Source organism: Xylocopa sonorina, chromosome 15 (genome assembly GCF_050948175.1).
Source record: "Xylocopa sonorina isolate GNS202 chromosome 15, iyXylSono1_principal, whole genome shotgun sequence".
NCBI lineage: Eukaryota > Metazoa > Arthropoda > Insecta > Hymenoptera > Apidae > Xylocopa > Xylocopa sonorina.
In genome coordinates this window covers 6,609,514-6,629,193 of record NC_135207.1, presented here as the reverse complement: position 1 = coordinate 6,629,193, position 19,680 = coordinate 6,609,514, and the positions used below count along the sequence as shown (strand labels likewise).

General features: G+C 45.8%; 4 protein-coding genes across 9 annotated transcripts; 3 read left to right on the top strand and 1 right to left on the bottom strand.

Moving 5' to 3' along the window:
* The first annotated feature begins 285 nt into the window (after window positions 1–285).
* Window positions 286–11,305, top strand: Fdl (fused lobes). Of its 6 annotated transcripts, none has more exons than XM_076907114.1 (8): window positions 286–679; window positions 5,090–5,157; window positions 7,515–7,658; window positions 8,463–8,561; window positions 9,167–9,429; window positions 9,502–10,113; window positions 10,219–10,948; window positions 11,034–11,305. In XM_076907114.1, exons 2-8 carry the CDS (start codon window positions 5,120–5,122, stop codon window positions 11,179–11,181), a joined length of 2,034 nt encoding a protein of 677 aa, XP_076763229.1. In that variant the 5' UTR covers window positions 286–679; window positions 5,090–5,119; the 3' UTR covers window positions 11,182–11,305. The 6 variants fall into 6 exon arrangements, with proteins under 6 accessions (XP_076763229.1, XP_076763228.1, XP_076763232.1 ...); XM_076907113.1 differs by having other exon boundaries at window positions 286–684; XM_076907112.1 differs by lacking the exon at window positions 286–679 and adding an exon at window positions 1,618–1,703.
* Window positions 4,014–5,985, bottom strand: S-cup (spermiogenesis-related protein stanley-cup). The gene is made up of 3 exons (XM_076907118.1): window positions 5,828–5,985; window positions 4,616–4,772; window positions 4,014–4,331 (listed from the first exon to the last, which is right to left on the bottom strand). The coding sequence occupies exons 1-3, from the start codon at window positions 5,968–5,970 to the stop codon at window positions 4,014–4,016; spliced, it is 618 nt and encodes a 205-aa protein (XP_076763233.1). The 5' UTR covers window positions 5,971–5,985.
* A 2,927-nt stretch (window positions 11,306–14,232) lies between the features above and the next one.
* On the top strand, window positions 14,233–16,405 carry LOC143430687 (secretin receptor). The gene is made up of 9 exons (XM_076907066.1): window positions 14,233–14,317; window positions 14,399–14,721; window positions 14,832–14,926; window positions 15,010–15,163; window positions 15,241–15,397; window positions 15,465–15,595; window positions 15,688–15,779; window positions 15,868–16,006; window positions 16,130–16,405. The coding sequence occupies exons 1-9, from the start codon at window positions 14,233–14,235 to the stop codon at window positions 16,403–16,405; spliced, it is 1,452 nt and encodes a 483-aa protein (XP_076763181.1).
* A 1,894-nt stretch (window positions 16,406–18,299) lies between these two features.
* LOC143430757 (helix-loop-helix protein 1) lies at window positions 18,300–18,705 on the top strand. Its single transcript, XM_076907173.1, has 2 exons — window positions 18,300–18,456; window positions 18,552–18,705. Exons 1-2 carry the CDS (start codon window positions 18,329–18,331, stop codon window positions 18,703–18,705), a joined length of 282 nt encoding a protein of 93 aa, XP_076763288.1. The 5' UTR covers window positions 18,300–18,328.
* Window positions 18,706–19,680: the final 975 nt, after the last annotated feature.

Sequence of the window (19,680 nt, the reverse complement as noted above, 5' to 3'; positions counted from 1 at the left end):
TATTACGATTATATAATATGTTGAACGCGACATTTTTATACTGTGCTAAGAAATTAAGAAATAAAAAAATACATTTATCTTATATTATTTTGATTAAAGAGAAAGGTTATCGAAAGAATATTAACGAATCGAATGTAATACCGATTCACCGTACGGGATGGTTCAATCGGAGACGAGCGACGGCGCTGCTAGTTCCGCCCCCCCCCCCCCCCCCCCCACCACCACCAGATGTCTCAGCACTCGCGAACACACGTTCAGTCGGCGGCCGAGTGTCACGAGCGTAGTTTCGTTGGCGCGCGGAGCGTAATGTAGTGGCGCGAGAGAGGTAAAAGCGTACGGACGCTTTCGATTCCGTAGCGGATAGCCGTCAGACGTGAGAGACAGATGCGTGCGCGACACGAAGTACGCTTCAGTGTGCTCACCGGTTGTGAATAGCGAAGTGGTGAGCGCGCGCGCGTGTGTGTTTTTTTGTTCGACATGCCTGGGAATATACCGTTAACCAGAAACGTTTCTACGTCCCGATGCCCACCCTGAAGGCGTGCAACAGACCGAGGGGTACTACTTGAGCCACGGAATCAAGAGCGAACGAGAGAAGGGGAAGGAACGCGGTACATGGAAGTTTCCTCGGTTGGAGAGGGTTACGCGGACAACGCAAACGAAGAAGCGGTTAGGGAAGAAGGTTAGGTAAGTTTCCATCGTTTTGGCCGCGTGGTGTACGCCGTGTTTAACACGTTCCACCCGCTGCATCGATTTTCGTACGCGTACTCCGGCCGGATTGTTGCCCTGTCAGGTCGTAGTTGGAGCGTTTTCACGGTTTGTTGTGTCCTGTCGCGCGCATCGGTCACAACCGGGGGACGCGTTGTCCACGGACAAAGGCGTAACCTATTTATATACGCGGTTCCGTATGCTGCTGGTATCTACGCGCATATCTGTTTGCGGGGCACACAGGTGAATGGGAAAGGATGGCTGTGTGTCGTGCGAGAAATTATCGTCGAAGATACGTGACGGTTCAGTGGGACGCGATCGCTTCGTGAGGAGAGAAATTGATCGGGGTCTCGCGTCGCGGCCGGCCACCACTGACAGCCTGATAAATCTGCGGACCTTTAAAGGTTTAAAGGCTGACACAAATCGATGTTTAAATGCGACGCGATTACCGTTCATCTGTTCCAAGTCGGTGTTTGTATGCGTGTTCCTAGACACCGTAATTGCCGTGAAAAAACATCGTAAGGTAAATCTTTTAAACGCGGGAATAAAATTACAATTGATATCCAATAAATGTACAACAAGAGGCGAGCAATGTAGAATTCAAGTTCTTTTTTTTTTCTCTCTCTCTGCAGGAATCTCCCCTCCCCCTGTTGACTTTTAATTGGACTAAAAACGAAGAACATTCCGTAATAAGAGTAATTATCGTGTAATTGGTAGAATATTTTTTCCACTAATTATTCTCCGAGATATATTCGTACTCTCTGCTTTTCAAGAATTATGCAACGGTTGCACAGAGTCTTTCATATTTTCCAGTGAGAAACGTTTCGTGCATAAGAATGAATGATGGTGCAGTATTTTTACGAATTATGATGAAAGAGACACGCAAAAAGGAAAAGTGAACGCGAACGCATCGGAAACTCGTTACCTCCAGCCAGTGTAACTGGTTTTTCGTTTTCCTGAAAATGATTCCGCTGTGCTCTTCGTCGAAACGAAAATTGGTAACGCACGCCCTTTACTAAATATTTACGAGGCACGTAATTACGCTGGATTGGTCGAATTTTGCTTCGGCCGGATTAATATTACCGTCGAAATTCGAATTCTGCACGTTCTAGTCGATCGTTTCGGTACGTGCTCGTAGATTTCACGATTTCCACCACATTTTTTTCACATTTGTACATCTCTCGCGTAACAATAATCGCCATTCTAACGTTCTCTCATCGTCGTTACCTAATTAATGAGCCGAGTAATTCGATATCGAGAAATGATGGTTAATCGGGGTTGTAGGTGGCAGAAATCTGGGTTAGCTCCAGATTAGAATTCGATTAAAATTACGTTAATCCATGGGATGGGTAAGTACGCGAGGGAAATGATTAGCATATTCGTTCGAGGCGATTTAATTCGAGCTTGCGATTAAAGGAATAGGCCCGTACATTCAAAGTTGCTGTACTGTCGCTTTTGTGGGTCGTTGACCTAGAAATATTGCTTTTTGGCACGGTACAGTTCCGAGAACTCGAGTTGGAAGGCTTCAGGCTCCGAAAGTGGAGGTTTCGCACCAGCGTTGCTTTATTTTTATTCGCTAACAAGCTTTTTGAATAATTTTAGTTAAATGCAATGCAACGCGCAGGAAATCCAAGAGTACTTGTTAGCCGATTGCAAACTTTTTCTTTTCGTCAGTTGATCAGGCGTATTTTCTATTCTCTGGTATTGTATGCGGTAGGCATCTCGTACCCCGGTACTCGAAGAATCAAGTTGAAACGGAGTCCTTTCACATTGTTCGAGGTAGACTCACGGTACGCGTACAGGGGCAGCGCGAGAAACTAGGCCAGGCTGCAGTTCCGTTCTCGTTGAATGCGGAGGAAATTCGTGAAAAAAAATATAATAATTCTTCCGATTACATCTTTTATCAGAAGATACTCCCTCTCCTTCCGAAGGGAAGAGTACTACTTGTATGTTCATAAATTCAAATCAGAGTAACAGCAATTTGAAATTAAAGAGACTAGGACGCGGAGGGAGAGAGAGACGCACTTGGAGAACGTCCCTGCAGCTGCATAAGGAAGCTGCATCGCGATGAGTTGCACAATTAATAACGCCGTTCAAGGTTTCGGGGGCAATGAAATGGAGCGCGATACCAGAAGAACGTACTCGGTCAGATTTGCTGAACGAGCGCGTGTGTCTGTGCACGATAAAGTCTTTTAGCATGGAGACTCGCGAACGAGAGTACTTTTCTTTTCTGAATCAAATCAAATACTAATTATTCGAAATTTAAATAAATTATATTATATTTTCTTGGAATTTCGTTCGATTGTAAAAATGATAATGTTTATCAGTGTTATTTATTAGCAAATAATTAGCCTAGATTCTTTTTCTAATGTCTATCGGAGGACGTTTAGATACGCGTTGAAACGGACGAAAGGGAAGCTCGACGGATTCTGAAAGGAGCGCGGACAAGTGCGAAGTGAAAAATATCCTATTAAACAGCGAGAACGCAGAAGTCTTTGAAAAGAGCTTGCTGGTAGTTTTCTCTCTGGTAGTTCTCGGGTATAGGGCCCTAAATCCGATGACGCTGTAAAACAGACGAAAGGCCAATTAACCGGTAAGGCCGTTGTCTCGTTAATCGAAAGATTTTTCTAATAGCAGATAACTGAAGCAACAACCACTTGGAAAGTCGATTACGTTATACGAATACGACTATCGTTGACTTATCACCAGGGTTTATTCGCGCAATATTGACGCTGCCGCGCGAAACACCTTCTATAGATTACATGTGCACGTGTCTACGCATATGTTTGATTAATTAATTGGTCAGTCCTGCGAGTTATTTAGTAGTTTAGTTTAGTAGAAGCGATTCTACGAGAAACACCGTTAAAGAGGCTCGCAGTTATTAGAATAATCTCGCAAAGATGAACAATTGCCAGTGATTTAGTAGCGAATTACAACAGATTTTTTTTTACGCGCCGTTTCAAGGCCTCACTCCCGAGTAGACACGTAGACGAATTCGCGACACTCGATCGGCTCCGCGAACGAGCCTAAAGTGCTCTTTAAGCTGATCAACGATATACCAGAGGACCACTAAACTGGTCTTTACTCGCTGCACGTACAAGGTTTAATGAACAACAATTAATGCATAATAAATTTACACGAATTTATTTATACACGAGCACGCGCGAACGCGACGTTACCTAGATGAGATGAGATGAGATGAGGTGAGATGAGATATTCGTGGATTCTGTCTAGTCTCAAGTTCTCAGTATATACGTATTATAGGTTGATACATGTGATTAAGAAAGGCACAGAATCGAGTGTTGCTGCTAGACGTAGCCGTTCGCGTCCAGCTTCAAGGCAGCCTCGTAGGAAGGCAGTCCCTCGTCGGCGGTTTCTTGCACCGTGGCCTCGTTGCATTCCGCGGATCTCACGGTGGTGCTCAGGCCTAGTAACGTGGATACCATGGACGGGACGATGGCATCGGGCTTCTTCTCGATGGTACCAGCCAGGCTGCGCTGCTCGAAGATGAGGCTGTCGTAGGTCGGAGGTGGCCCTGGTCCCGAGATCGGTGTTACAGGACAGGACAGGGCGCCGTAGCTGGTTTCGTCTTGGTTCCCATCGGTGCTCGATCGCCTCTCGCAGTACTGCCAGAACGAAAAGTATACGTTTCACGCTCGATCCTCTGCACGTAAATGTTTTCATTCGTTTCGAGCGTTTAGAGCAGCGGCTCTAGTAGAAGTGGGTCTAGTAGAATCTACCTAAATCCAGCACAAACCGATCGGACCACGGAAAGTTGGGCTCGCGTGTGCTATTTTAACCGAGCCTTACATAACCCGCCGCTTAAATGCAATGAATCCCGATGCACACCGTACTCGCGTTAATCGGACTGATCGATGCGATTAGAATCGTAGATAAAAGTAGCACTCACGGCTGCGTGGGCTTCCGTGGTGAAAACCTCGAGGCTGTGCACGTCCGGTTCCGTTCTCCAGTACTGCGGGTACTCTTGCGGTCGGCTCTTTCGGATGCTCTTGTGGCAGCAGTAACACATCAGGAAGACGACCATGATCACGCCGCTGAGCATCGCCCTGCAACAACGCGGAGAATTAAACATAGGCGCGCCTCAACCTAATTTCATTTCAAACTTTTCATTTCTCTTTCTAATCTCATTTGTTCGCAAACAACAGACTAAGCGAGAGTAACTTACGCGTCGGTAGATGTTACAGCGAGTCGGTGCGAGTTAGTAAGGATTCGTTTGTGGGGACACAGTTGTACGGTACATTATTTTCAAAAATAATGGCTTACTTACTAATTACTTAAAAAAAAAAAAAAAAAAAAAAAGAGAAAATAGAAACGCATTCCAAGTAAACAAGTTAAACATCTAAGTTAACCCTCTATATTATAGGCGACAGGAATCAATACTATCCTCCGAATCATGGTACACTCGTCAAGGAAGCGTTTCCTCCTAGAAAAGTGAGTAAAAAGCAACCCACAAAGTTTGATTTGACTAATCGAATCCGGACAAAGCACGGTAATCGCTTTCGCTCGTCTCTCCCAACGAAATTTAAATGGGGTGTTCATTTATTTTAGTTTAATTAAAAATGAAAGGTTGGTACGCGCGTTCTTTCACGGGGCTTGAAGTGTGAAAAGTTTGATAAAGAGTTTGAGAAACACTGAACCAGTGGTTCACTCGGTAAATACGTTCCATAATATGGAAAGCAGGCTGAGCAATGCTGTGCCGGATGTTATCTCCTCTTTACCTCGGCTGGAAGAGCCGCAAGAAAGTTCCGTATACTTTAATTAACCAAAGCGAAGCTGCACGGTAATTAAAGCCACTCCCGTTTTAAACGGGAAACAAAAAACGTATCCTCGTTATCGTGTAACGCACGATCGACCAATTAACGAAGCGTTCGTTCCTATTAATAGCGATCAATCGATAGAAAAATGTATTACTCGGGGAAGATAAGTAAAGAAATAAATTTCCAGGATGATACCTTTGTAGAAAGATGTTTTAATCCTGTGGGATAGAATGTTAGTTTAGTAATAAATGATTTGGTCGATTCCACTCGAGTGAATCGAGTACGCGTAGAAAGTTGCTGAAATGAGTCGAGTTATTAAGGAAGCAAGGTGGTGGTGCTCTCACCCGCCCAGAAGAATGTTGACATTCCCATGCAAATCGGTCTCGAACTGACTGGTCTTGCTCGCAGCGCCGCTGGCCGTCGTGGTGACATTGTACCGCGGCAACGCGGTGTCGTTCGCAGCCTCGAGCACGGCCATCATCGCCATTGTCCGACGAAACGTCGTCCTGGAACACGTTCCTTTTCTATCAGAGCTGCACGTACCGCTGCTCTTTAACATTTCTCGTTACGCGGTAATGCGACAAAGAGACCTTTTCGCGCGTACACTGCCGTCGTCGGGGGACATTTTCTTTCTTTCCTCTCTTTCTTCTTCTTCTTCTTTCAACGTCGTGCAACGTCGAATTCGGTTTCCTCGATCGGGATCCTCGTTTCACTCGCATACCATCGGCTCTACCTGCGCAATTTTAATTCGTCTCTTTTCAGCTTCAAACTTTTTCTCCTTTTTGCCGTTACAACCTGTTGGTCCGCGTTCCTACGCGATATTTGCTCTCTTTTACGCGGTCCGATTTCATTTCACCGGTACTAACTCGGTGGAAATATTTCTAACGCGACGGGGTGAAAAGAAACAACATTTCGCTTATAGTAAACCTTAACAAGAACTGGTGTACGCGTTCTCTTCTCTGTTGAACGATTTGTCGATTCATTTTCCAATTATTCTTCTATTTTCTTTTCAAATTCGGATCGTTTGAAAAAATAGCTCGTCTGCACGCGATGCAAGCTAAATATTCGAACGAGGCTATAGTTGTTGCGCCATTTGTTTCGTCCTTCACAACCGTACGATCGATTTATGCCGAGCCTACTCGCAATTGACGAAACTTTCAGCCTAACGTAGTATCGAACGAAACGGGCGAAACGGTACGAAATATTCGAGATTTTCTCGTAACTGAAATAGAAATACTTTGCTCGTAATTCATCGAGGAATTGCGAAACTTTACCACGAAAGCTAATCGCACGGTAAAACTTTGCAAAGAATGATTTAACGGGGTAATTCGAAATAGACCGGCAAGTACCTTTTGTTATCGTTTCATTCGTCCCGAAAATTTCTCTCCACTTAGCTCGAGAGCAGCCGGTTTTCCTGGACGGTGTCGCGTGGCACGTCCGTTCTCCATCGAGGGTTGATCCGCGGCCGCGACCGTTTCGTTTCAAACTATCACGCTGCTCGTATTGTGCCCGTTGCCTGGCTACGAGTCCAGCCGACGCCGCGGCGCACGAAGCGTCGCGACGCCTCGCCTGGCAGGACGAACTGACTACGGCTGCTACGGCTGACGTGGAACTGGGACGCGGCGGGACGCGGCGGGACGCGGCGGGACGAACAGGGCCAAGGTGGCCTCGTTAATAATGCAAGTCTAATATCGCATATGGAGTACGTAAGATAATTTCACGGTTTGATTCGCCAAACGTTCGAGAGATATTACCGTGAAACTTTCGACTCGATCGAATTTAATTTAGCCTCCAAGCGATCCTTGACCCTCTGCTATCTGAAATATAATAATTAAGTCACCCGTTGTGACTCGTTGCGTGACCAACAAACTTTAATGTTGTTAGGTAACGTTGGCTGATTTATTCCAGAACGAAAACAGCGGTAACAAACGGAAAATAATTACCAAGTTCGTTAATCTTTCATTAGTCCTCCGCGTATTTGATTCGATGTAACGAAGAACGAGGTTTTAATTGAATTTCATTTTTGGACAGATTCGCGAGAATGGTGGGCAGCGTGCCGAGCGGATGGATGAGGAAGATCCTCCTCTTCCTGGTCCTGATGACCGGGGTGCTGCTGATCGCGATGTACGCCCACGCTCCGCCGCTCGCTTCACTCCAGCCGTTCTCCTCGCGACGGTGAGTACGCGATAATAATATCATATCGCCTGTTAAGGCGTGTCGCGTCCTTCTCCAGACACTCGCGATCTTATCATTCCCTATACCCGTCGTCGCCTGACGATCTGATTAGAAACCTTCCACTTTATATTTTTTAGCTTCTTTTTTTTTCTTTTTTTGATTTTCATCACGTCATGTTCCATTCCTTGTCTCTCTCTCTCTCTCTCTCTCTCTCTCTCTGTTTGTCTCTCTCTTTCCGGTTTCCTTACCGGTTCGGACGGTCGCTTTGATTTTTTAAGCTTCATCGTTAATTCGATGGGAAAACTGATCGAGTTTCATTGGAAATATATTCTGATTGAATTAACAAAAGGGCTTGAGAAATCTTGGTAAGCTCTTCACACCTCACAGTGTGGTATACCAGCGATCTAGGCAGTCGTCGTTGATTTGAAAAATTGCGCGTTCATCCTAGGAATTGGTAAACCATTTCTGACAAATCGCGACATCTATCGTTTTTCCTTGTGTTATCACGTCCACGGTACGTACGCTCGCGACCGTTTCCTGCTCTCGAGGAGGAAGAATAGAAATTTTGCTAATTCCAAGTACGATAATATTATAGTTTAATCGATCGATACGATTGCTAAAATATCACACTGTGCACCCATTACCATAGCATAAAGAAAGAAAGAAAGAAAGAAAGAAAGAAAGAAAGAAAGAAGGACGTGTCGTTATTTGTTTAATCTTTGTTTATAACTTTTGTTGCCGCATCTCGTTTCGTTCATTACCTCCCACACGACCGTTCGCCTACCTCGGTGTTCGACGTCAAAGACTGAAGGAGTTGCAACGAGGCTTGGTTACTTTCCTGGTCGGTAATGAAAGCACGAAGAGACCCGAGGAACGGCTCTACGAGTATCTGGAAGAGCCTAGGTAACGTCTTCCAAGACCTGGAGGGACGCCTGCACTTGCTAAAAAGCTTTCTCTTTATCACCCCCCACACTTCCAACCCTCTCTCGTGTCCTTTGCATGCTTCTTTTCTTTAGCAAAGATTTTGTTCACTCCGAGTTGTTCTAATACCGCCGACCGTAATCGAGGATAGGAGAACTAGCGTTTCATGAATATTTATCGAGCCGATCCTATCTGTTCGATGCCAACATATATTACCGGGTGTTCTTCACACGCCACTGCCTCGATCTTATTCTTCGTTCTCCGACTTCCATTTCGATCTCTAGATGATCGTCTCATACTAATTCTTATCTGCGATGGATTTCAGCTTCTCTCCCGTGCCCGTGCCCCTGCCCTATTTATCTTTCCATTTTTTTTCTTTTTTTTTTTCCTCCTTTGCGGTACTTTTACCTCGCTTTCGTTCTGCGCCACTTTCTTGTACGCACTCGACAATTTTCAACCCATTCAGCGTTCGAAAGCCTTCTTACTTTCCAATAATTGGTTCGTAGACGAACGAACACGAGCATTCTCGTACGGATGGAACGCGCACAGGAGCAATTTAGAGTATTCTCGTTTCCATTGGTTCGCAGAACGTTCCAGAGTCCTTGGTCCTGGGCCTGCGTCGCCGGAAGATGCGAGAGACGAGCGGTTAGGTCGTCGAGGACATCCCTGGCCAGCTGTATCGCTCTCTGCGGCGGAAACAGCCGGCTGCTTTGGCCGAGACCGACCGGAAACGTGTACCTGGGCGAGGACAGCGTGCTTGTTCATCTGCAGCAAATCGAATTCGTTACGGTGAACACCAGCGATCAAGAAACGAAAAACCTGCTGGAACACGCCAAGGACGTTTTCATCGGTGAGGACTAGGAACGAGTAGAATAGCCTTCGTTAAATTGGTTGACCGATCCCTCTTTTTTTTTTTTTCTAGGGAACGTCAGAGGCCTGGTGAAGGTTCCAAACTCGAAGAGCAGATCCGGGGTGGACGGTTTCGTGATTTACCTGTCCGCTGGTAACGGACGAGCAGTCGGACCAGGCCTGGAGACAGACGAGTCGTACACTCTCGAACTGATGCCGAAGGGAAGGGTATTGGAAGCACGGATAACCGGGAGGAGCTACTTTGGCGTCAGACACGGGCTGGAAACGCTCGGGCAAATAATCTGGTGGGACGAGACCGCCGGAAGAGAAGGCGCCCTGCGAGTGTTGACCCGCGCCTCCGTCGAGGACAGGCCCGTCTTCCCCTATAGGGGGTTGCTCATCGACACTGGAAGGCAGTTCTTCCCCATCGAACGGCTGAAACGTGTCGTCGACGGAATGGCTGCCTCGAAATTGAACACCTTCCATTGGCATCTGACGGACTCGCAGAGTTTCCCGTTCGACTCGGCACAATTCCCGGAAATGGCCAGATGGGGCGCTTACAGCGGCGAGCAGATCTACACGCCCGACGACGTCAAGGACCTCGCGGACTACGCGCGGATCCGCGGTATCAGGGTGCTCGTCGAGATCGACTCGCCGGCGCACGCTGGCGCTGGCTGGCAATGGGGTGAGTTTATTTCAAAAGTTACGGGCTAAATGGGTCTGGAGGAGAACCGCGGTTAGATACAGTCATCCGTCCCACGCCAGCGTTGATCTTGTTCAATTTACTCAGGGACGGAGTACGGTTACGGGGAGCTGGCGCTCTGCGTTGATCAACAGCCATGGTCGTCCTATTGCGGTGAGCCGAATTGCGGCCAGTTGAATCCCATCAACGAGCACACCTATCGAATATTGGAGGGGCTGTACAGGGAGCTGCTGGACCTGACCGAGATACGGGACGTGGTGCATCTAGGCGGCGACGAGGTGAACCTCGACTGTTGGGCCCAGTACGGGAACATAACCGCGGCGATGCAGTCGCAGAACATGACGGACCCGCACGCGATGTGGGCCGAGTTCGAGGCGAAGATGCTTCAGAGGCTGGTCAAGGCGAACCGCGAGGAAACACCGAAGGCTGTGATACTCTGGAGTTCACCGTTGACCAAGAGGCCTTACATCACCATGTACTTTGACCCGAAGGTGCACGTGATCCAGTCTTGGGGCGGCAGCACCTGGCCCGAGACGCCGGATCTGCTGGAGGACGGTTTCAGGGTGATCGTCTCGCACGTGGACGCTTGGTACCTGGACTGCGGGTTCGGTAGATGGAGGGAGACCGGTGAGGCCGCGTGCGGCGAGTATCGCACGTGGCAGACGGTTTATAATCACCGGCCTTGGAGGGATTACCCTCAGCAACATTTGAGCCTGGTTCTCGGTGGGGAGGCCGCCATCTGGAGCGAGCAGACCGGCGACTCGTCCCTGGGACCTCGACTATGGCCCAGGGCGTCCGCGCTCGCCGAGAGGTTATGGTAAGTCAAAACGAAAACACGGGACAGTTCCGTGTTCGTTTGTAAAATAATAACGGCAACGAGAAACGATGTGTTTTGTGCGCAGGAGCGACATGCCAACGAGCGGTTTCTCAACGGACGAGAGCGTGTACACGAGGCTGGCCGCGCACATGGAACTGTTAACCAGTCGCGGACTGAAAACGGAAGCCATGTGGCCGCAATGGTGCTCCCAGAACCCGGGCAAATGTCTCTGACCGTTCGTTAGCCCGAACACAATCGCCTTCGACTGGAATTGTACGCGTGGGTGCGATAGTTGCGCGAAACGGGAACGTTACACGAGGCGGCCTCGTCTGCCATTTACTATCCCTACCGAGAGAAGCTGGTACCTCGTTTCGATCGCCACGGGACCAAGTCTAACGTGGTCGCAGGTTGCTCGATAACGAAAAACGGGCTGTCGAAGAGAAGAAGTGATTCCTTCGTGAATATCGCCGGATGTTGAACGAGATGAATCGTGTCCCCAACCGAGGGACTGTAAAACAACAAGTTACTGTAAAACAAGAGAAAGAAGGAAAGGAACGTGTCAAGGATTTCACGGGTATCTACATTTCTGTCAAGTACCGGTTTATTGGGTTTCGTTTCTTTTCGTTTCGTTTCGTTTCGTTTCGTTTCGTTTCTTTCTCTTTTTCTTCCTTTCCGATAAGAAACAACAAGTAGGCAGATGAGAACGACTGGATACGGGAAGGTAACAGGAACAGGGTCAATTCGAAGGACACACAGACGCGTGAGCCTGAAGTAGCACGATGCCATACTTTTCGTTCAAAGTGCCTTTCCAATTGTAATTCTACTCGTTCTTGTACGATTTCGTGTGTAAACACCGCACGCGTTCCTATTTAAGCGCCTCGACGGTACCGCGTTTTAGAACGACAGGTCTGTCTAACGATATCACCTTCCAATGCCTTCTTTCGCGTTTCGCTGACACTTACGCTACGGTAGATACCTTGGTTATTCGTATCAAGCGTGTATTTCATCAATTTTATCAATTTTATGCCAAATAATTTTTAAACGACAGTTTAAGAAGCTATTCTTAAAAAGTATGAAAAACCAAACCAATCCAAGCCCGTGCACCATCTTATCGAATAAAGAAAGAGCAATCGGATGACTCTCGTAACTGGATTTTTTAAAAAAATTTACTTGAATTAGCATAGGTTCCACGGAATTATAATAAAAATATTGGCTGCGCGAAACGAGCAGTTCGATATTACTTAATGCTGTCTGACTCTCTCCACCAATAATTGAAATACCACGAAGACATTAAAGGTGATAGAATTAGGGAAGATATTCCAGAGACGCGGTAAACGAGCAAAGAAAACGTGTTTCACATAGATTCTCTGCCATCGAGGAGTCCAAACCAGGAACAGGAAGTACTATCTCGCGAGCGCAAGCGGAAGCGCGAAGCGTGGCCGTTGCGAAGAAAAGAATAATGCCGCCGATCCGCGTAGGCTTCCCTGTTTAAACTGCCAGAACTAGGTCCTATACATAGAACTGCTAACGCTAAAAAATTCTAAAAAGGAGCAACAACGTTGCGAACGAACGAATCGTGTGGGAGCAGACGCCCAAGGGATTCCATTCTTTGGTAGAGCACGTGTATCCCACGAAGCCAAAGAGAACCGTAAAAAGATAATTTCCCTCTCGTTCGAGAACCTTAAACAAAACCATGTTGTGCTATTTATAAGAAAAAGGAGATTCTTTAATATAAAGGAAAAAAAAGAGAAAAAAAAAAGAAGAAGAAGAAGGAAACCGTTGAATCATTCTTCGAGGATTGTATGGCGGATTCGTGATATCCTTTTTTTTTTTTTTTTCTTTTTTTTTCAAGTAAATCGTAACAGAACGCCTCCTCCGGAGGACATGAAAATGGCCTACTAACAGAGTACAGCCGTGAACTTTTGTAAATAACAAAACACTCGTCGAGCAATACGGCTGGAGAGCGAATAGATAATTAATTGAACGATTTCGCGTGGAGAAGGATGAATCGTGTGTACTTACCGACAACTTATCGACATCGATGGCTGTAAAATAGAAGTGATTTTTAGGCTCGATCCCGTCTAGAGCGGATCCAGAGCGAAAAATCATCCGCCTGGTGTCCGCGACTCGTTGCGTCTCACGTGGCGTTTGTTGTATGTTTTTTGAGGGGCTTTAAAACGTGATTGACACACTGGAGAAAATTCAGCGCGTGGGTTATAGCAGTAGAGTGGAACTCTAATTATACAAACGAGAGACTTGGATTTCGCTACTGTTTATTCCTCCATATATAATATAATAATAGTCGTTTAGCTGTCGTTCATACGTCGTTCGTATCTCGTATGGATGTTTTGTTCTGCTCTGGGTTTATTCTGGGCATTTCGTGTAGTTATAAAATTAGTTTGCATAAATGGAGTTCTACCACGTTGCATAGATACGGTCTTCTAACGACACGTTTAAGAAAGAGTATATAATACGGTTTCGGAATGTTATCTGTAAAATTGTTTTAATGGAAAGTGACATTAAGCGCGGATGATTGCCCGAGTTGATCCACGAGGAATACAATCTGTTGTAAAGTGTGGTTGGTGTAAGTTTAACATAAAACGAATTTTGAATACACCGGTTGCTCGTCATTTTCTCTTCAACCACCAACCAATTTTTCCTTGTCCATTTTGATGTATATTATTAGTATATATTATATATTTCAGTTGGACACTCGAGAAGAGATGGAAGAGAAGAGAAATGGAAGTTCGAACCCATTTCTTATTAAATTGCTATAGGATATTACGTTAATAGTGCAATTCTATGATCGATCGGTCCGTGGTGGTTAAATATTTGCTGAGAACTGCTCGGGAGAGTGTTTGAGCTATCATCTTTTTGACGGATGATGCTCGCGATGGCCAACCGATTTTGCATTTCGTTAATGAATAATCAGAATAAACATAATTATTTTCTGAGCAGTGAACTACGAAAATTAGTGGGACTTAGATTAGAGGTTAGACTCGATTAGAAGAGAATTGTAATTTAACGGGAAAGGGAATTTCGAAAAAAGTTTCATTCGTGGATTATGCCTCGAACCCTCGTTCGAGTGTCCGTGTACGATAATACGATAGTAAAGAGAAGGTGAAGGATGAGCCACGGGACTGCAAACATCCCCCATAGCCATCGAATCCGCTCGCTGGTCACTCTAATTCCAGATTTCAAGGAGTTTGCATCATAGTGCCTGCGTTACTTGTCCTGAAAATATAAATCTTCTAAAAACGTGTCGTAGTGCGACGTGGTTCGAAATGACCTGGACAGGAGTCAGAGCATCGGAGGTGGAACGTTTCATTAACGAGCAGAAAGAGAAATGCTTAGGATTAAAGGGGAAATGTAAGTTTCTGGCGAAATGTAATAAATTCGAAGAGAGAAATAAAATATTGGAAATAAGGATATTTCGATGAACACGAACAGACGAGAACGTATCGTCTTTGGAAAATACGTCAGGACATTGCCCGCCGCATTTCGACGGGCTGGTTTGCTGGCCGTACACCGAAGCTTCCGGCATCGCCAGGTTACCCTGTCCCGATCAAATGCAAATGCAAATGCAGCAGGTGAACGTCTCGGCGAACACTTGGGAGGCGTCGAAAGTGGCCACAAAGGTTTGCCTCGGTAACGGGCAATGGTACACGCATTCCGGGGACATACCCTGGAGCAATTACACTCTCTGCGAATTATCCGATGAATTCGCGACACGGTATCTCGCGGAGACCATATTGGACTTTGGACTCGGGAAGGCCCGCTCCAGAAACGACACGACCTTGTTTGCCGTAAGAATCTCTCGAATTCCCAATCGGTTATCGAACCAATAACTCAAACATGTACCATCGAAAGTAATTTTGCTCAGAAATGGTTGCCGATCGTCAAGATCGTCTCCCAGATCGGCTACGTCACGTCGTTCACGGTGTTGGTAATCGCGATGATCATTTTCTCCCTACTCAGGTACCAACTACCATATCCTTCTATCTGTACATATCCCGTATATTATACGTATGACGCGATTACCGTTCTTATCTCTCGTTCAGAAAGCTAAGAAACCCGAGGAACAGACTGCACATGCATCTGTTCGCCTCGTTCATAATGAGAGCGTTTATGGCGCTGATCAAGGACTGGATCTTCGTCGACAGTATCGGGCTGGTCTACATCGATGAGAAGGACAACTTTATTAAGCAACAAAACGTAGGCATGCCAATTATGCGAATGTAGGAGAGACGATCGAGGGGTAGTAAGTATATTATCGAAGCGATCAGTTCCAGACGATAATCTGTAAGGGCATCACGAGTGTCTGGCAGTACTTCATCGTCGCCAATTACTCTTGGATACTGATGGAGGGTTTATACTTGCACAATCTGGTCGTTTTGGCATTTTGCGCGGACAGTGGAGCGATTAATTTGTACGTCCTGATAGGCTGGGGTAAGATTCTTTCTTCTCTAGTAAGTAAATTTCCACGAATACACGCATTCTAATCCGTGAAACGAAGGGCTGCCTATCTTTGTGGTTGTTCCTTGGATAATAATCCGAGCCACGATCGAAAACACGTTGTGCTGGACCACTCATGACAATCCTTCCGTGTTTCTGCTCATAAAGATACCAATTATGATATCGATTCTGGTGAGTGTAATTCACTATAAATTTAGAGTAATTCCCTCTAAATTCGATCAATAAACGACGATCAATAAACGAAAACACCTACGCATTGCCAGTTCAACTTTTTGCTGTTCCTCAACATAGTACGCGTCCTCTTCAGGAAATTCAAAACGTCCGTGCATTTGCAACGGAAAAAGATGCAATACAGGTAACGAACGAGTGAAAATAACTTTAAGTTAAGTATATAAACTCGGTCGTCGTCGCGGGAAATTGACGAGTTAATCTCTGTCGCACAGTAGGTGGGCCAAGTCAACCCTGGTGTTGGTACCACTGTTCGGAGCTCATTACACCCTTTTCCTGGCTCTCTACTGTCACAAAGATCAACGCGTGGAACTCGTCTGGCTGTTTTGCGATCAGTTCTTCGCCTCTTTCCAAGTATTTTCGAAAAAAAAAAAAAAAAAAAAAAAAAAAAAAAAAAAAAAAAAACAAAAATATACATATACATATTAGGGCGGAGAAAATACGCGGCGTTTCTGAGAGAACGTCCTTCTTTTACAGGGTACGTTCGTCGCTCTGCTTTACTGTCTGTTGAACACCGAGGTCCGGACGGAGATAAAACGAGCCTGGAGGGCCAGATGGTCGAAGAGAGCAAACATTTGCGTGTCCGGTTGTCGAGAATCGCAAAAGAGGAGGACCGATCGTCGATGCAAGCAGTCGAACGACTATGATCATCCGACAGCGACCGGTAGCAGTCAGAGGAATCCGTTCGTGTTACAGCTCGATCGAAGATCGAACGAGTACTGGCCAAACGTGTTGGAAATGGAGCCAGGATAAGAGTAACTCGAAACAGATAACATTTCTGTCTAAGGAAATCTAGCTTATTTGTGTCTCGCGCATCTTAATAAATGAATGAATTATTAAATTTTCTTTACTTATCCTTTCCCAGGTGATAAACGTACCAACGGACACTGAAATATCGATCGGTGATTCCTCCTTGTTCGTGCTGCACCCTCGCGGTACCTTTATCCATCCACCAACGTGTTAAGAAAAGTAATTATCATTATTTTTAATGTCGAACGATTTTGAAATGTCATGTCGATTTCAAATAAAAGGCTCGGGTCGAATCCGCGAAACGCGAGTGACAGAAGGTAAGGGCCAACCCCTTTTATTTGGAAAGTCGCGTGGCACACGAGGGGTTGACGGAAGGCGTTGAAAAGGCAAGGGTAGAGAAACGAAGCGTCGTCGACTATCCTCGTGACATCCGTCATCCAGAAGCAACGTTAATCGAGAGCTGCTCGATTGGAGTGCGGTTCGCCGTACCAACCAACCAACGTGACATGTAATCTGCGACACGTGTTTCTTTCACGTCTATATTACATGGTCGCGTGAACTTGATTATTTCACCCCTTCCGATCCATCCTTACAATTACTCGGAGCAATTTGCGTGATTGCGATGTTTGCGCTATCGAGAAATTAGGTTTCGAATTACGTTAAGATCTTTTCGAAAACGAGCTATAAAACGGGCTATAAAATAGCAAGATTTGAAATTTTTGGCCGATCGCAAGAACGTATATGGTTAGAAGGGAGGCCGGAAAAGTCGCATAATCGATAAAACGGTCCACCCCGGTTCTGGTGAAGAGATTCGCGAGCCGCGGAAAGGTTCGCAAGTGCTTGCGCAATGGCGACCGTTACGGGGCGGTCCCAGCCTCGGTTTCCCGCGTCCCGATTGGATAACCGCAGGGGGATGCTGCGAAGGATAAACGGCGAGGGTTTGCGGTCCTGGAGGGGGCGTGGTCCCGGATCCTTGGAGCATCCTGCCCACGAGATAACCGGAGAGACCTTATCAGATGCGTCCTCGATCTCGTCGGGTGAGATCGTCCTTGGCTGGTAAAAAATTAGTCGATCCGCGATATAGTCGAGAGTAACTCGATTTCAGAGTTTTCCGTCTTCTTTCTCCTTTCTTCGAAAACGAATCGCGAGTGATGTTCCAGGAAGAAGATACTCTGAAAGAAATGAAGCGTCTCGAGGAACTGGAATATTCGTCGAGGAGAAGAATGGAAGTTGCATTATGATTTTTCGGTAAGCTCGAGAATTTGATTTTTCGTCGATTTTTTATCGATCGAAATTAAGATAACAATAAAACGCACTCGGATTCCGCAAGATCTCAAAGGACAAGGTAGTGGCAATAAAAGTGAAACGACATCGAAATCTGGGGGATTGTTTGAAATATTTAAAGGAACCGCGAGAAAATGTCCATACGAATCGGCGGTTTAGCATAAAAATCAGATCGAACGAGACCCGGGGTCGTTCCGTATTACTTATTAAGGAGGGGTTGGTGCAAGTTTTTCTGAATAATAGAATGCCGTCTTTCGTCGGTTTCCATCGAATTGCTGGGAATTTAAGAGCCCCCTGGGTATCGAAATTCCCTGCTCCTTCTTTGATATACCACAATGTGTTTGCATTCGACTCTGTTCATTTATTCCTGACCCAATTCCGTTTTGGACGCGCATGTTGCACGCATCGCGGTTAGCGTATCCAATTTTGTATAGACAACATTTGAGAAAGTTATTCGAAGATCGTCTAAAAGGGGGATTAGCGAAGGATACCCAGGAGAACGAACCCTTTCCTTCTGTCAGAATCCCTGTTTTGACGCGTGTACGGCAAATATTTGATCGACTGGTTATTTCGCGTTTATTTATATGTTCGATTTCAGAATGAGAGAGTTAATCTGGCAAATTCGTATCGATCGGAGAGAAAATGGCGAACGGTGGACACGGTGTGATAGTGAACGGAGTCGGTGCACCTGGTGCCGGCACTCTTTCGAGGGAAGAAAGACGTCGACGCAGGAGAGCGACGCAAAAGTATCGAACTGCACACGCCACGAGGTGAAAACCCAACTCGTCTTTTTCGTTTCTTTCCAAATTATTCTTTTCTAATGAAATTGTTTTCTTCTTCTTCTGCTTCTTCTTTTCTCTTTTAGAGAAAGAGTTCGCGTGGAGGCTTTCAACTTGGCGTTCGCGGAGCTTCGGAAGCTGCTGCCGACATTGCCGCCGGACAAGAAACTCTCGAAAATCGAGATCCTTCGTCTGGCCATCTGCTACATCGCCTACTTGAACCACGTCCTCGAGGGCTGAACACTCTTTTCAACTATGATTTATGATTTATTGGGAATATTACCCGTTGTACCACCCTTACTGCTATTACCTGTAAAATATTTGAAATATTAGAGAAGAAGAAAAGAATCGTTTCAAGTGCCGTTTAACCGAGTGACGAGTAGCTCGAGCAGGGCGTAATTGGTAACTGGGAAAATCAATCTTGTTCCGTGGATTAGCCCGGTCCCAGGGGATGTCTCGCGCCCCCCACGAGTCCTTCGTGCTGGGTGCATAACCCTGCAGTCCAACTATTACTATTTACCGGCCATCATCGAACGATGGAAACAGACGCGTTCCAACTTAACGGGTCATCGATTTCGTTCAAAGATCCTTATCCTACCTTTTTTTCATTAATCATCCTTCAAACGGTTTAATCGTTAACAAATTACTTTTCCCTCGATTAGGTATTTTTTATTTTTCTAGTTTCAGTCGAACGCGAAATCTAGAGGCGGTGAAACGTGAATTTCAATGCTCGCTTGCCGACCGATTGCAGTAAACATGACGGTGAAAAGTTACGAGGATGCGACAGCGTTGATTACCATCCTGAACAAAGTGATTTTTTTACGCAATTTTGTAGATCGAACGAAAAATAAATGGAAATTTATATGCTGCCTGGCTTACGACATTTCGTTGGTCAGTTTGTTGGTGATCCTCTTTGCAGATAGCCAAAAACAGTTCGTGGGTTCGATGTCGCCGAATATTAGAAAATTGCTTCAGGCGTTCATATCGATTACGACCATATTCGCGTACTTGGTCATAGTGCTGATCGGTTTGTACAATTCCAAGGTAAAAACTTTGGTTATATTCTTTTCTTTATTTTGGTAATGGTAAACGAATGAATAAATAAAGGAATCGTTATACGATCGGATGCAGGCCGCTTCGGGGCTGATGAGGCAGATTAGAAATCTGGACGAAAAACTGAAAATGTTAGGTGTCCAGATGGACTATCGGTGTTTA